Consider the following 13,594-nt stretch of genomic DNA (forward strand, 5'->3'; position numbering starts at 1 on the left):
GCCCAGGTCCAGATGGATTCACTAGCAAATTTTTCCAAACACTTAAAGAGGATCTCTTGCATTTCTTCTCAACCTTTTCCAGGAAATTGAAGAAACAGAAACTCTCCCAAGCAGTTTCTATGAGGCATATATCCCTAACACCAAAAGCAAACAAAGACACCATAAAAAAAGAAAAATACAGGCTGATATCCCTGATGAACACGGATGCAAAGACCCTCAACAAAATAGTAACAAGTAGAATCCAACAACTCATCAAAGATTATACACCACCACAAAGTGGGATTCATCCCGGGGATGCAAGGATGGTTTTACATTTGGAAATCAATCAAAATAATCCATCATATCAACAAAAGAAAAGTTAAAAAACATATGATCATACCAATAGATGCAAAGAAAGCAGTTGACAAGATCCAGCACCTGTTTATGATGAAAACTCACTGAAATGTGTATTAAAGGAACTTTCCTCAATACAAGGGCTGGAGCAATAGCACAGCGGTTGGGCGTTTGCCTTGCACGCAGCCAACATGGCCGACCCGAGTTCGATTCCTCCGCCCCTCTCGGAGAGCCCAACAAGCTACCGAGAGTATCTCGCCCGCACGGCAGAGCCTGGCAAGCTTCCCGTGACGTATTCGATATGCCAGACACAGTAACAACAAAGTCTCCAATGGAGACGTTACTGGGCCCGCTCGAGCAAATCGACGAACAACGGGAGGGTCTTTGCCTTTACCTTTTTACCTTCCTCAATACAGTCAAAGCTATCTACCACAAGCCTATGGCAAGCATTATCGTCAATGGGCTGGAGCAATAGCACAGTGGGTAGGGCATTTGCCTTGCACGCGGCTGACCTGGGTTTCGATTCCCAGCATCCCATATGGTCCCCTGAGTACCACCAGGAGTAATTTCTGAGTGCAGAGCCAGGAGTAACCCCTGTGCAGCGCCAGATGTGACCCCAAAAGCAAAAAAAAAAAAAAAAAAGAGAAGATGGGAGGCATCACCTTCCCCAACCTCAAACTACTACAAAGCAGTAATAATTAAAACAGCATGGTACTGGAACAAAGACAACTACATAGTACTCCATTGTGTAGATGTACCAAAGTTTCTTTAACCGGTCATCTGTTCTCGGGCAGTCAGGTTTTTTCCAGATTCTGGCTATTGTAAAGAGTGCTGAAATGAATAAACAAGTGCAGATGTCACTTCAACTATACTTTTTTGCCTCTCTGGGATATATTCCCAGGAGTGGTATTGCTGGGTCAAATGTATCCTCAATACATTGATATTTGTTAACCACAAACCCAAAGTTAACATCATACTCAGTGGGGAAAAAAATGAAAGTTTTTCCACTAAATCAGGCAAAAGACAAGAAGGTCAACTCTCACCACTATTCTTTTTTTTTTTTTTAGGTCACACCTGGCGATGCTCAGTGGTTACTCCTGGTTGGTGTTAGTCGTAGTTTATTCTGATTCTCTCCTCATCTCTTCTTCTATCTCTACCCCTATTGATTGTGACCACACCTATGTGTAATTGTTTCCCCAATTCCTCATGGAGAGAGGATTTAACTGTACTGTAGGAGTGGGCTGGGGCAGAAGGAAGAAGAGAGTTCAGAGAGGATCAGAAGGAAGAGGAGGATGAAGGGGGATGGAGAAGGAGAATGAAGTAGCATGGGGGCAGAGACAGAAGGAGAGATGAGGAGAGAATCAGAATAAACTACGACTAATACCTACCAGCCTGGCCCTCGTTCCTTCCTCTGCCTGACCATCGCCATCGACCTCACCGGGGTGGGAGAAGGGTGAGACTACCTAACGCGGGCGGCGGGAGAGATAGAGCCACCGCCGCTGTGGGTGCGCGCCCCTCTTGAGTGAGTTTACACAACTTTGCACTCAGGAATCACTCCTGGTAGTGCTCAGGGGACCATATGGGATGTTGGGAATCAAACCCAGGTCAGCCGCATGCAAGGCAAATGCCCTACCCGCTGTGCTATCTCTCCAGCCCCTCACCACTATTCTTCAATATAGTATTGGAAGTTCTTACCACAGAAGTTAGGAAAGAGATATTTAGAAGAGCTACATTAAAAAAGAGGTCAAATTATCAAGATTTGCAGATGATATAAAATTATGTTAATAATATACATATAGATCATAAATATATATTTAAATTTAAAAAAATCCATAAAAAATTCCTGGAATCAATAAACCTAATTAGTAAAGTAGCTACATTAATATGCAGAAATCCATGACATTTCTACATGTAGTGAAATGTGACAAAAAATAATTATTTCTGCACTGTAGCACTGTCCTTCTGTTGTTCATCAATTTGCTTGAGTGGGCACCAGTAACGTCTCCATTGTGAGACTTATGGTTACTGTTTTTGGCATATCGAATACGCCACGAGGAGCTTGCTAGGCTCTGCTGTGCGGGTGGGATACTCTTGGTAGCTTGCTGGGCTCTCCAAGAGGGACAGAGGAATCGAATCCAGGTTGGCTGCATGCAAGGCAAATGCTCTACCTGCTGTGCTATTGTTTCAGCCCTAAAAAATATAATTCACAGTTGAGCCCCACAATTAAATTTCTAAATTTAATTTGGAAATCATACTAGCAGAGGAGAAAAAAAATCTTATACAAAGAAAACCATAAATCACTATTAAAAAATAGAATACACAAAGAAATAGAAACACATTCCCTGTTAATGTCGAAGAATTGACACTGTTAACATTACAATCCTACCCAAAGCACTATACAGAATCAATGCAGTCCCATAGTAATTACCATGGCATTTTTTTGGTGTGAGGGAAGGTCACACTTGTGGTGGAACGGGTGCTGGAACTTTATGTGCCTAACCTAACACTATTACGAACAATTCTTTAAATAAATGGTATATAAGTAATTATAAATTTAAAAAACTTCTCATGGAATTCACCCCATCTTTAATAAAGGTACTATGATTTACAATATTATTAGTTTCATGCATATATCATTACAAAAACCACCCACCATCAGAGTGTCTGCTTTACTCCATCAATGTCCCAATGTAGAGGGGGTACATTACTCCTCCAGAAATTTTGTTCTGTGGACCAAATGACCACTGACCATTTCTGTTACCTTTAGCTATTTGCTCTGTTGCTCTGTCTTTATATTCCACATGAGAAAAAATTCTGTAACTGTCCTTTTCCTTTTGACTGACTTTATTCAGCATGATAACCTGTAGTTCAATCATAATAGCATTTTTAAGAACATACTGTTAAAACTGGGCTGGAGCAATAGCACAGCGGTAGGGCGTTTGCCTTGCACGCAGCCAACATGGCCGACCCAAGTTCGATTCCTCCGCCCCTCTCGGAGAGCCCGGCAAGCTACCGAGAGTATCTCGCCCGCACGGCAGAGCCTGGCAAGCTCCCCGTGACGTATTCAATATGGCAAACACAGTAACAACGAAGTCTCCAATGGAGACGTTACTGGGCCAGCTCGAGCAAGTCAATGAACAACGGGAGGACAGTGACAGTGACAGTGACTGTTAAAATTTATATAGCACAGCGGGTAGGGTGTTTGCCTTGCATGCAGCCAACATGGCTGACCCGAGTTCGATTCCTCCGCCCCTCTCGGAGAGCCCGGCAAGCTACCGAGAGTATTCGATATGCCAGACACAGTAACAACAAAGTCTCCAATGGAGACGTTACTGGGCCCGCTCGAGCAAATCGATGATCAACGGGAGGGCCTTTACTTTACTTACTTACTTAAAAAAAAATACCTTCCGTCAAATACTCAAAATATGCATGGAAAAGGATGAGAGGCTTTTCTTCACAACTTTAAATTGTACTATAAAGTTATAGGAGCCAAGACTGTCAGTTTTAGAATTAAGCAGTCTCTCAGATCACTGGAATATAAATGAGGGTCCGGAGAAAGACTCTCAGGTAATCTTGGAAAAAGGATTTAGATGTGTGAAGTGTAAAAAGGAAAGCTTTTTCAACAACCGGTGATGTGAAAACTGTCATATGTAAAAAAATTATGGTGGATCCCTATTTTTCACCATAAAGAAAAGTGAATTTAGAATGGATTAAAGACCTCAACATTAGATCTGAATCCATAGATTATATAAAAGAAACCAAAAGTAAGACTCTACATGATAATATGCATATCTGCAAACTCTAGAGGTGCTGTCAGTGCTCAATGTCACTCAAAGTCAACAGAATCGAAAAGAAACTAATGGGACTACATTATAGCCTGAGAGAAAATTTTTGTCACTACACATCAGACAATAGCCTAATATCAAAGATAAATAAAGATATATAAAGCATTCTTAAAATTGACTACCAAAAAAAAATAACCATCAAAAATGGGGAGAAGAGATGAACAGACATTTCTACAGATATACAGTCAATAAGTATAAGGAATAAGTGCTCTTCATCACTTACAATCAAGAAAACGCAAATAAAAACAATGAGCCATCACCTCATACCACTGAGAGAAGGACATATCAAAAAGTGTAGAAGATCTGGAGAGAGATCAACAGGCTGAGGACATACTTTGAATGCAGTAAGCATGGATTTGAACCCCCATACCATCTGACTCCCAGAGAACCTGCAGGAGTGACCCATGAGCATAGAGACATTATGAGTGTTTCAGTCAAGTGTGGTGACAGTACCTGGAAACCTACCCCTTCTACCACACCTGGAGAACTCTCGTTGCCACAACCTCCTACCACTCGCCCCACACCTTCCAAAGTCCCAGTAGCCACTGATACACAGAACTGAGCAAAAAATGAGTGTCCTGAAACAGCTGTACTCCGTTTACCTCACATACTATGAGGGCTAGTGGGAAACTACAAGACCTTAAGTCAATGCCAAAATACTCACATGAAAGCCCCATACCTAAAAGAAAGGAAATGTATCTATGTCACCAATCCTGCTGAAAGACCATTGCATAGTAATGGAAATTGAACAAAGGAATAAGCAGTGATCTGTGAGTATAACGTAACTAATCAGCTCAGTAACCAGAAAAGCAGGAATATAAAGCTTCATTGTCAGCATCCACAAAACTCTAAGAATAATGGGAAAACAAATAAATTCAGAAGCACTGGCAGACTGGTATAGCAGTAGAGGCAAGTGTTCAAGTTCACCAAATTTTCAAGCCTGGATGTGAAGAATGTCAAGTCTACATTCTACAATGGCAATAGAAACTATGCAAGTACTGGATAAGAAACAATGAATTCAGAGAATAATTTATTTACTGTATGAAAGAATCTATACAAATTGAAGGAGCTAAAAAATATATAATAGAAAGCCATTAGATTCTGAATGCTGACAGTTCTTTTAGCAAAATTGAAGACAAAATATGAGCCATCAACAATTACGAAGCAGCAAAATTAAAAATTAAGTTCAAAATGGAAGATAATATAAAATATCAAATGGATAACAGCAAGAGGAATAATTTTCAAATCATATAAATATGGAGAGGAAAAGAGAAAAGGGAAGAACAATAATGGAAGAGATAATAGCTCCAGAATTTTACTAGTCTCTGAAGGAAGGCTTCTGCACAGATTAAAGAGATCCAAAGATGGGACCAAAAGTACAGTGAGCAGAATGCTTGCCTTGATTGATGCTGACGCTGGTTCAGTATAGCAAGCAGAATGCTTACCTTGCAAGATGCTGACCCAGGTCAAACACCTGGCATGCTATTGAGTCCATCTAGTCTTTCCTGGAGTGATATCTGAGCAGAGAGACAGAAGTAACCCCTAAGCAATGCAGAATATAACTCAAAAACAAACAATAAAAAAAGAAAGAGAGAAAGAGACACAGAGACACCCAAAGAGTACCAAACAACAGATTAAAACAGAACACCACCAAGACAGAATGTAATCATAATGGCAAAAACTAACAAAAACAAAACAGATTACTTAAAGCATCAAAGAGAAGAAATACCTCAAATACAATGTTAAGAACATAAGAATCACAATGCATTTTATACGAAACCAAACAAGCAAGAAAAGAATGGAATGACATATTCAATGCACTAAATGAAATGAAACTTTCAATCTAATATGAAATGAAACTTTCAATCCAATATAATATATTAGATGTCAATATTAGAGCCCTGTAAAACTGTAATTTGTGTTTTGTGTTTATAAAACAAACAGAAGCTGGTGACATTTGCTATAGCTAAACTAACTCTGAATTTCTGAAAGACCACCTATAAAATGCAAACTGCCAATTGTGAAAACAACCTATCCCCACACAGAAAAATGCTAACTCACTGCCCTTCATATCAATACTAACTCTGAATATCAATAAATTAAACTTTCCCATCAAAGGGCATAGATCTGGATGGATAGATCAGGAAACAAAATGCATACATTTGCTGCTTACAGGAAATACACCAAAATTCACAGAATAAATACAGGTTCAGAGTAAAAGAAAGAAAAGCAATTAATAGAAGTAGGAGGGGGAAAAAGCAGGACAGCCATAATTATATCACACCAAATAGCATATGATCCTATAAGACACAGGTGGAAGGAAACATCCACTAGATAGTAATGCCCATTACATAGAAACCTACAGCCAATATGATTTTCAATATAGAGAAAATGAAACTCTGAAGGGTGTTGCTCCCTTCTGCCTTTTTTCCTCTGGACAGCAAGATGGCGGCTGCCTCGGAGCTTTTGGAAAGCCAGGTATGAGCCAGTTGTGATGGGCAACTGAAACCTCATGGGAAGGGGGTCGTTCCTGGGTCGTCCTTCACGCCCTACTGAGGTCACGAGTTGCCCCCCACGAGCAGCTCTCCAGCAGGGCCATGGCTCCAGAAGCACAAGGACTTAATGCAGAGCCCAGCAGCTTGCAGCAGAAAAGTGAACGGACTATGCGTTAATCCATGCCACCATGCCTGCCTGGAAGGAAAAGGGTGTTGCTCCCTTCTGCCTTTTTCCCTCTGGAAAGCAAGATGGCGGCTGCTTCGGAGCTTTTTGGAAAGCCAGGAATGAGCCAGTTGTGACGGGGTGACTGAAACCTCATGGGAAGCGGGGCGTTCCTGGCTCGTTCTTCACGCCCTACCGAGGTCACAAGTTGCCCCCACGAGCGGCTCTCCAGCAGGGCCATGGCGCTAGAGCCACAGAAATCAATCTTATAATTATCTGACTCTCAGCAGAAATACTTCCAGGCTTAATAAGTAAAATACCATAAATCCAAAATCATTTGGTTCTTGTAACCAGCTGTAGAAAACAAATTATTTCACAATGCCTTTTCAGCAGGTCTGATTTGGGGGTGTAAACTCTAAATAATAATGGTGCATATTTTGTCGAAACAACAAATCTAATCAAAGTAGATAGAGTGTTAACTAGAATTCATCTGCCTCACAGGTATTGGAAGGGTTGGGAGAGGGGGTATATTGGGGTTCTTGGTGGTGAAAAATAAGTACTGGTGAAGGGAAATGTGTATGATGATTACAAGACCGAGACTTAAACCTGAAAGCTTTGTAACTTTTCCCACAGTGATTCAATAAATAAATTAATTAAAAAACTTGCTAGAAAAATGCAAAATTAATATCTTTTATATTGATTGCATGTTGAAATATAACTTGGATCCATTGAGTTAAATAAATTACATTACTGGAAAAAAAAAAGAAAAGGTAACTGAGATCAGGCACAAGACAGGAATGTTCTCTATAGCTATTTTTCTTTCTTTCCTTCTTTTTATTTTGTTGGTTTGGGGGACACACCCTACAGTGCTCACAGGCTAGTCCTGGCTCTGTGCTCAGAAATCGACTGACATAACTTTGCAATTTTGTATTTCATAGTGATTTAATACATTAAAAAAAAAAAGGAAAAGAAATCACTTCTGGTAAGGCTCATGGGACCATATAGGCTTCTGGGGACCAAAATCAGGTCCCTTACCTTCTATACTATATATCTAGCCCTTTGTTAATAATTATTTAATATAACAATAGAAGTTCTGGAAATGGCAATCAGGAAAGAAAAACAAATCAAAGGCATCAATATTGTAAAATAAGAAATCAAAGTATTACTCTTTTAGATGACATAATATACATAGAAGGCCCCCAATAGAATAAAGCTCCTAGAAACAATAAGCCAATTCAGCAAGATGACTGGCTTTAAAATTCATTGCACAGGGCTGGAGAGACAGCACAGTGGGTAGGGCATTTGCCTTGCACGCGGTTGACCCAGGTTTGATTCCCAGGATCCCATATGGTCCCCTGAGCACTGCCAGGAGTAACTCCTGAGTGCAGAGCCAGGAGTAACCCCTGTGCATCACTAGGTGTGACTCAAAAAGCAAAAATAAAATAAAATAAAATTCACTGCACAAATATCTACTGCATTCCTATGTACAAATAGTTAACTAATAAGAGATCAGAGTCTACTCCATTCAAAATAGTGTCCAAAACCATCAAGGACCTTGAAAGCAATTTAATAAATAATATGAGATATGTATACCATAAAAACAATGTCACTTAAAAAAGAGATAGAAGACCTTATGAAATATAAAAATATTCCTTGCTGATGGGCTGGAGCGATAGCACAGCAGTAGGGCGTTTGCCTTGCACGCAGCCAACATGGCCAACCCGAGTTCGATTCCTCCACCCCTCTCAGAGAGCCCAGCAAGCTACTGAGAGTATCTTGCCCGCATGGCAGATACTTGCTCAGGCAGAGCCTGGCAAGCTCCCCGTGACGTATTCGATATGCCAAACACAGTAACAACAAAGTCTCCAATGGAGACGTTACTGGGCCCGCTCGAGCAAATTGATGAACAACGGGAGGGCCTCTACCTTTACCTTTATGGATTGGAAAAATCAATACAACCTAAATGACTATCCTATCTAAATTATCATATAAGTTTCTTTATATTTAAAGACAAATTTATATAGTCATATATAAACATAAACCAAATTCTGTGTCAAGGACTCAGAGTGATCAATGATAAAGTTTATATGGAACCGTAAAATATCCCAAATAGTCAAAAGATACACTGAGAAATAAGGAACTGGGAGACAACTCATTACCTAAATTGAAATTATTCTATAAAGTGTCAAAAAATCATGGCACTGGAATAAGGATGGGCTCTCTGACCAATGAGTGAGAACTGAGTACCCAAAGATAAAATATATATGAAACTATATACCAACTATATAAAACAAAAAAACATGTAGAATGCAGAAAAGGATTAAATACTCAGTTTTCATATTCAAACCAACAGTATTTAAAAAGATATAACCACCAGATTCTGAAAGTAATATAAAATAGGGCTGGAGAGATAGATCAACGTGCTGAGTGTTCAGCATACCTAGATTCACTGACCAGCACTGTCTCACAAAACCACCAATTTTGACCCCCAAGCAGCAAGCTGATAGTTTTCTCTGAGCAGGGGTTTTGAGTTGAGGACACAAAATTTAAAAAAAATAAGAAAAGCAGTATTTTAAAAATAATCAAATAGGTGATGGAGAAACTGTGCCTGACACTGTATATGGTCCCCCTGAACAATGCTAGGAGTATATCATGAGTACAGAGGCAGGAGTGAGCCCTGAGAACAGCTAGGTATGGCCCCACTTACCCTGTCCAATACCCCCAGATAATAAACAAAACATATCAAATATAGATACAATTTTTAAAGAAGCGATGCTTGGGCCAGAGCAACAGTGCAGGAGGTAGGGCATTTATCTTGCACATGACTAACCCAGGCGCAATCCCTAGTACCCCATATGGTTCCCTGAGCCTGTCAGGAGTGATCCTTGTAAGTCCTGAGTACATTCAGGTATGACTCAAAAAACAAGCAAAAATTGAAGCAATGCTTAATATTTTCCTGTATTGTTTGTTATATTTGCTAACATACACAAAACAATTGTTCTGTTCTACTTTAACTCTCAGATTTTTCAAATGACTAATAAAATTAAAAGTCAAAATGTCTCTCTTTAATCAAAATAAAAGATTTTATACCTTTATCCTACTAAGGATGCCCTATCCAGAATTTATCCATAACATGCATTATTACAGTGACACTGAAACATTAAAATTTAGCTAGAAAACTAATCACTTTTTTTGTCAGGTTTCAGAAACCAATACTTACCAACAAGGATACCTTTTGTCTTCTTGATAGGGATACCTCATTTTCCTCAGTTGCTTGTTGGTAAAACAAAGCTTCGAGTTGATTAACTGTAGAGGAAAGCAAAGGCATGTTAACTTAAGAACAAAAGCGTATCATCACCCACCCACTTTTATTGGAGGAAGCAAAGGAAAATGTGGCTGTAGGAATAGTTTGGCATGATCTTGAAAGGATATACTAAGGTTTTATATGGGCATACTTCATATACTTCAGCCTATAGCTGTGTAAACTCAAAAAGACGGCAGTGGTCTGTCTCTCTCGCTGCCTGCATTCGGTAATCCCACGTTGGTTCCCCACACTGGGGGGGGGGGGGGTTGATAGTGATGGGCAAGCGAAGGAAGGAAATGAGGGCCAGGGTGGTTAATGTTAGTTGCAGTTTATTCCATTCCCATGTCCATTCTCCTCTGATTCTCCTCCTCCTTCTTCCTCCCTCATGCTACTTCATTCTCCTCCTCGATCCCCCTTTATCCTCCTTCTCGCTCTGGAATCTGGATCCCCTTTCTCCTTCTCCTTCTGGAGTATGGATCTTGATTCCCCAGCCCACTCTTTTTTTTTCTTTTTGAATTATTTAAATATAAATATCGCTGGAGCGATAGCACAGTGGTAGGGTGTTTGCCTTGCACGCAGGCAATACGGCCGACCCGAGTTCGATTCCTCCGCCCCTCTCGGAGAAGCTACCGAGAGTATCTCGCATGCACGGCAGAGCCTGGCAAGCTACCTGTGACGTATTCAATATGCCAAACACAGTAACAACTAGTCTCACGATGGAGACATTACGGGGCCCGCTCAAGTAAATCAATGAACAATGGGAGGACCGTGACCTTTATTTATTGAATCACTGTGGGAAAAGTTACTAAGCTTTCAGGTTTAAATCTCAGTCATACAATGATCAAACTCCTTTCCCTTCACCAGTACTCATTTTTCACCACCAAGAACCCCAGTATACTCCCCCTCCCACTCCTCCAAATGCCTGAGAGGCAGATGATTTCCACTTAACTCTTCTCTACATTGATTACATTCACTATTTCGACAAAAGATGCACCATTATTGTTTAGAATTTCCCCCAAACAATCAGAATTGCTGAAAAGGCATTGTGAAATATTTTGTTTTCTATAGCTGGTTATGAGAATTTCTGCAAAGAGCCAGATAATTACGAGATTGGTTTCTGTGTGTCTGGTGTTATTGCCATGCTGGAGAGTCGCTCGTGGGGGGGCAACTCGTGATCTTGGTAGGGCGTGAAGGACATGCCGGTACCGCCCCCCTTCCCATGAGACTGCAGTTGCCTCATCACCGCCAGCTCTGGCTTTCCTATAAGCTCTGAGGCAGCGGCCACCTTGCTGCCAGGGGGGAAAAAGGCGGAAGGGAACAACACCTTTTCCCTCCCGGGGAGGCATGGCACCGTAGTTTAACACATGGTCCATTCACTTTTCTTTTGCTAGCTGCCCCAGCCCACTCTTACAGTCTAGTTAAAACCCAAAAGCATCCTTTCTGGGCACGCGCACCTAGATCCAGCCCCTAGACAGCCGGTTTTCAACCCCTGAGCTGCGCGGGACGGGCACGGAGGCCCAGCTCTGGGCAACAAAGATGACCGGCTCCAATTCCAAACAGGAGACGTTCCCAACTCCTCGCCAGTGCCAGGGACTCTTTCCGGAGCCGCGGCCGCTAACGCGACCGCGAAATATTTTCCCACTACGTATGCCATAGGAACCATAAGCTACTTTCTTAGATGGAAACTTCTCTATTTTAGCTCAGCCACTAGAAACACAGTAGCCAATAACTCATAAGCCTATCTTAACTCACACTGCATATCAAGCAGAATAGTAACAGTGAACGTGAAGGACTAAACCACACCTCTCACAATGGTAAAGCAACGCAAAAGCCCACCAAACTTTCATATTGAAGAGTCTAGCCCAGATGACACCAACAGTACTGTAGTGTTAGACAACCTCTCTGACAAGGAATTCAGGAGGGAGCTACTTAGGATGCTTAGGGAATTAAAAGAAACAATGGAAAGCAATGCCAATAGAAGACAAGAGGACCTGAAGGCAGAAATGAGGAAAATGCAATCAGAAATATCAGACCTGAAAAATCTCGTAGGCGAATTGAAAAGCTCAGTGGAAGGCCTCAGCAGCAGAGTAACAGCTGCTGAGAACAGAATCAGTGAACTCGAAGATGAAGTTCAGAGACTCTCCAGAAAAGAGCAGAAAATGGAAAAGAGACTCACAATTTGCGAACAGATGGCAAGAGAAGATCGGGATGAAGCCAAGAGGGGTAACATAAGAATTATTGGAGTCCCAGAGGGACAGGAAGAAAACCTTGATGAAGAAGAAGCTGTCAAAGACATCATTGCTACAACGTTTCCAGAGCTGAAGAAAACTTGTGACCACATTCAGGAGGCCCGAAGGGTACCAGCTAGAAGAAATCCGAATAAAAATACCCCAAGACACATTCTGATCAAAATGACCAAAACCTTAGACAGAGACAAAATTCTGAAAGCAGCAAGATCGAAGAAAGAAATCTCTTACAAAGGAGCATCCTTAAAATTCACAGCTGATTTTTCTGATGAAACCCTCATGGCCCGAAAACAGTGGTGGGACATAGTGAAAAAACTCAATGAAATAAATGCCTCTCCAAAAATACTTTACCCAGCGAGACTCTCATTCATAATAGAAGGAACAACACACAGTTTCACAGACAAACAACAGCTCAGGAACTTCACAGACTCAAAACCATGGTTACAAGAACAACTAAATGGGCTACTTTAAGGCAAGAAAGGCCCCTCAAATACACCAAATTTTAACAGAACAATGGGACAAAATCCCATAACAATAATCTCTCTCAATGTCAATGGGCTAAACGCACCAATTAAAAGACATAGAGTGGCAGGATGGATTAGAAAATTGAACCCAACATTCTGCTGCCTGCAAGAAACGCATCTCAATAGTCAAAGCAAACACAGACTCAGAGTCAAAGGCTGGAAAACAATCCTACAGGCAAACAGCTCCCATAAAAAAGCTGGGGTAACCATCCTTATATCAGACCACATCGATTTCAGAGTGAGGAAGGTCATAAGAGACAATGAAGGCCATTTCTTATTGATCAAAGGATCTATACAACAGGAAGAACTTACAATAATAAATGTATACGCACCTAATGAGAGACCAGCAAAGTACTTAAAACAACTACTCATAGATTTGGAAAAAGACATCAATTGCAACACAATACTAGTGGGAGACTTCAACACTGCTTTGTCACCTCTTGATAGATCAACCAGACTCAAGCTTAGCAAGGACATACTTCATTTGAGGGAAACAATGGAAGAAAGGGACTTAGTAGATATATATAGGACACTTCATCCACAAAAAGCTGAATACACATTCTTCTCAAGCGTCCATGGAACATTCTCCAAGATAGACCACATGCTGAGCCACAAAACATGCCTCCATAAAACTAAGAAGATAGAGATTGTATCAACAATTTTCTCAGACCATAATGCGCTGAA

The 13,594-nt window shown here is 40.9% G+C and overlaps 1 protein-coding gene across 1 annotated transcript in view; it reads right to left on the reverse strand.

Annotated features, from left to right (window-relative positions):
* SDCCAG8 (SHH signaling and ciliogenesis regulator SDCCAG8) overlaps positions 1-13,594 on the reverse strand; it is a 125,873-nt gene that overhangs the window by 99,830 nt on the left and 12,449 nt on the right. Inside the window, exon 2 of the mRNA XM_056135676.1 lies at positions 10,057-10,142. Within this exon, the coding sequence (XP_055991651.1) occupies positions 10,057-10,142 (86 nt within the window). The remainder of the gene's footprint in view (positions 1-10,056; positions 10,143-13,594) is intronic.

This window comes from Sorex fumeus, unplaced genomic scaffold, assembly GCF_029834395.1.
Source record: "Sorex fumeus unplaced genomic scaffold, SorFum_2.1 ptg000007l, whole genome shotgun sequence".
In the NCBI taxonomy this organism is placed as follows: Eukaryota; Metazoa; Chordata; class Mammalia; order Eulipotyphla; family Soricidae; genus Sorex; species Sorex fumeus.